The sequence below is a fragment of the Lactuca serriola genome, chromosome 6 (assembly GCF_051521515.1).
Source record: "Lactuca serriola cultivar US96UC23 chromosome 6, Lser_US96UC23_V15, whole genome shotgun sequence".
In the NCBI taxonomy this organism is placed as follows: domain Eukaryota; kingdom Viridiplantae; phylum Streptophyta; class Magnoliopsida; order Asterales; family Asteraceae; genus Lactuca; species Lactuca serriola.
In genome coordinates this window covers 177,324,539-177,328,397 of record NC_136413.1, presented here as the reverse complement: position 1 = coordinate 177,328,397, position 3,859 = coordinate 177,324,539, and the positions used below count along the sequence as shown (strand labels likewise).

The 3,859-nt window shown below is 37.0% G+C and overlaps 2 protein-coding genes across 2 annotated transcripts; both read right to left on the bottom strand.

Moving 5' to 3' along the window:
• Positions 1 to 2,086, bottom strand: LOC145057446 (uncharacterized). The gene has a single exon (XM_079005291.1). It carries the CDS (start codon positions 1,543 to 1,545, stop codon positions 166 to 168), a length of 1,380 nt encoding a protein of 459 aa, XP_078861417.1. The 5' UTR covers positions 1,546 to 2,086; the 3' UTR covers positions 1 to 165.
• A 144-nt stretch (positions 2,087 to 2,230) lies between these two features.
• Positions 2,231 to 2,883, bottom strand: LOC145057447 (uncharacterized). The gene has a single exon (XM_079005292.1). The coding sequence runs from the start codon at positions 2,786 to 2,788 to the stop codon at positions 2,438 to 2,440; it is 351 nt and encodes a 116-aa protein (XP_078861418.1). The 5' UTR covers positions 2,789 to 2,883; the 3' UTR covers positions 2,231 to 2,437.
• Between the last annotated feature and the right edge of the window lie 976 nt (positions 2,884 to 3,859).

Here is a 3,859-nt window from a genome sequence, read left to right as displayed (position 1 = left end):
TTAATTAATAATGATATAGTTTTTTTTTTTTTTTGAATTATAAAAGAAAAAACTAACAAGTATGTAGGGTACAATGAAAATTTGAAAATAAAACATGAAGTATCAAGAAAAGAAAGAGTTACACATCTTCAAACTGAAAATTGATTATTTATTAGTTATTAGTTATTACCTTCCTCCAATTTTAGGTGTTGTTTGGGTAGTTGATCTTCTAATTGAAGCTATTCTCTGTAGTCTAATTTGCTCTCTGAATTTCGCTATGAATTCATCAGCTTTTTTATCCACATCTGGACCATGATCATGATGATCATGATCATTCCCCACTATTTCTCCATTTTTTGAAGCAAGTTCTTGAAGCTCATCCTCATCGCTTTCCTCTTCTTCTACATCTTTCTCGGCTTCCATGAATTCTTTCTTCTCCTCATCATCCGCCATGAATTTCTTTTTCTGACTCCCTCTTCTTTCTAAAAACCTTTCGATTTCACTATCATGTAATAAATATTCATCGAATTCAGTTTGTTGTCGTGGTGTTCTAAATGAATTTGATTTAGCTGCCATTGGGATATCCTCTGAGAATTTATTCGGGAAGCTTCTCGCATTTCTTCTAAACTCCTTACGTGAATACGTATCGATTCTGTTTTGGGTGTTGGTTAAGTTCATCCGTCGGTGATACGGTGGAGGTGGGGGTGGCGGAGGCGGAGGAGGAATTGGTGAGAAAGATGATGACTTGGTGGTGGGGATTTTTTTCCGGCCAACATCTTGGAGCGATTTTGATTGGATTTCAGAGGACAATGAGAGTGATGGAGGATCCGAAGAATGATTAATAATTTCAGGCGTTTGAGTAAATTCCTCTTTGATTTCCATCCTCCCTGATCTCGATCTCCATGGAATCGGCGACTGTAGAACGATATTCTCCTCCTCCGATTCCGGACTCACTCCGCTTAATTTGCTCAAATTTCTATTAAATCGCCTCGAGTTAGATCTCCCGACCTTAAAATCGATCATGGAAGAAGATTCAGAAACTCCATTTTTCAAACTACGAACAGGTAGAAGCAGAGGCTTTTCAACTGTTGCTGATGAATCCGCCGCTTGTTGAGAGGTCTCTTTCGCTACAACTACGATAGGTTCGCCTCTATAATACTGAGAATTCCATGTCTGAACCTTATTATTATTACTATGATTGGGCTCCGATGGGGTTTCAGAATCATCATCAAAAACCGATGAGACTTGAAGCAATCTGGCCACATACGACTGAGCGTTATCGGACTTATTGGGTTGTTGTTGTTGTTGTTGTTGTTCATCGTTTCGTTTGCTGAAAAGTCCATAAGAGACAGCAATCCCGACGAATAGAAGTTGCAGAAGCTCCCAACTTCTGGTGTTTATTGTGTGATTGATGAAATCAGGGGCTTCAGAAGGGAATAAGGGAAGAAGCAAGAGGAAGATGGATACGAATACGGCTTTGTAGAAGAAATGGGTGTAGAATTTGTTTGGGTTTTGAGGGAGTTGTGGGTTGTTGATCATGGTTTTGTACAGGTCTGTTTCCGCCATTGATTTGAAGATCAAGAATGAACAACTGGATATATGAGAAGATGGAGGAATGAATGAAGGTTGAAGTGAATATGAAGATGGTGGAAGGTGGTAGAGAAAATAGGAAAGAATTTGGAAGAATGAGTTGGTTTGAAGCTATATATGCTTTTTCTTTTTCTTTTTCCTCACACTCACACATGCTCTTTCTTATTCTCTACAACCTGAGTAGAATTTGTATACCACCTTTATGCTTAAAACGTCAATATGAAGCTACATTTTAGGGGGGGTTTTTTGCTCAAAATAAAAGCACCGAATGAACACATTTTCCTTAATTTATTCCCCTAAATAGTTATTACACTTTGGTCCTTCCTCTTTGACCAAATGTGTAATTACCACCCAATTCTACTAACCATAACAATTTATGGAATGATATTAATAAATGATGTAATTGAAGGTTTTCGACTACTTGTCAACATAATAACTTGTGCACTTTCTGTGAGTGAATTTGTTTCTAACAGAAAAAAGTGTAAGTAAACATGTAGAGTCACATGGCCCATACCTTGAATCACGGTCAGCGGTCAGCACCAGACTTTTCACGGTCAGCACATGTCCACTACGATCTCTGTTGCAGGTTTTCAAAAAAGCTCCATTGATGACACACACACAGGGAACAAAAGTAGACATAAAAAGGCAAAATCTCTACGGATGAACTCATGAACAAATCGGTATATAAAATGATAATGATAACAACAACAAATCGAGTACTAGATCGTGAATCCGAGATCGACATACAACAAATTACTAAAATCAACTACTAAATAAATAATAGTAACAATGAACTGGAATATCATACGAATCGATATTCAGAAACCCTCACTCAATGTGAAAATCATGAACGCCACTAGATCTATCTCTACAGGACGAAAGCAGCGGCTAAGACAACCACGGCAACGGATCCGGCGGCGGCGACTCTGTTCAAGCTAGCGGAGTTAGGAGTAGAGGTAGGTGAACCGGTGGGAGTCGATGAGATCGAAGGAGGAAAAGCGGTTGGAGAAGATGGAGCTAGAGAAGTAGGAGGAGCAGGTGGAGAAGCCAATGGAGCTTCAGTCGGTGAAGCAGTAGGAACAGCGGAGACAGGTGAAGGAGGTGCGGCGGTGGGAGAAGCCGTTGGAGAAACCGTTGGCGCAGCCGTAGGTGACTGAGCGAAAGCAGATCCAGCGATCAATGCAACCAGCAACACCATCAGACAGCTCGAGTACGCCATTGTTGTCGTTGTAGAAAGCTTCTGTAATTCCTGAGAGATAGAGAGAGAGAGAGACAGTGAATCAGTGATTAGACGATGAGAATAGAACAGAGAAGGAGGGTTTATATACTGCGGTTTTTTAAGTAATGCCAGCAGTCTTAGTTGTCGTCCACCAAATCAACAGCACTAGTGATGTACACGTGTCACAGAGGTTTTACTTTCAGCCGTTGGATTGAGGGTGTAGTGTCTTACAGTGCACCCTTGAGAAAAGAAAATTGGCGAAGTACGAAGTTACCGTTATAATGAGGCACGTTGTAGGGGTGTTAAGTAATTTAAACGGAAAAAGTCAAAAAGTCAAAGGCTGCTTTATGTTGGTGAGACATTGTGACGTCAATTAACGGCAAATACAGATCATACCTTAGCCTAGCTTTTCTGTTTTTTTTAGTGCTTTTTACTTTTATATTTTAATACAGCAAAACTGGTATAACGTATAAGTAAATCATTTTTTTTAGTAAAATAATATTTTATTCTTTTATATATAAATTCGTTAATCTTTATAAATGCATTAATTAGAAGTATAAATTATTACTAAATAGATGATTAGGTTAATAATTAAAGATAATTATGATAACGAAAATTAAAATATATTGTATGTTATCAATAGAAAGATACATAAAAAGATCATTTGACCTTTTGAATTACAAAAGAGAGATAAATAAACCATTATGACCTTTACATTTAAGAATTGTTATAATTATACTAAAAGGATAAAAGAAATTTTGTTTTGTTTTAAGTAAAAACTTCATTTACTTTTTGTCAGTTATATTCTTTTTCTGAAATTAAATATTTAATGTAGAAAAGAAAAATGATCAATAATTTGTAGACACGTTGATAGGAGGAGAAGGTCCCAAAAGCAAGCACAAATATTCTAAGCTTAATGGGCCAACTCCAACCCATCATAAGCTTGCAATCATGTTGGCCACCTCATTTAGAGCATTCATTCATCAATTTTCCAATAAAAATATATACAATTAGATATATATTATAAAAGTATATTATCTTCTTCATATCAATAGATTAAAATATAAACAT

Excerpts from the sequence above, each read along its gene's own strand:
- LOC145057446 (XM_079005291.1), bottom strand. The coding sequence starts at position 1,545 with ATGGCGGAAACAGACCTGTACAAAACCATGATCAACAACCCACAACTC.
- LOC145057447 (XM_079005292.1), bottom strand. The coding sequence starts at position 2,788 with ATGGCGTACTCGAGCTGTCTGATGGTGTTGCTGGTTGCATTGATCGCT.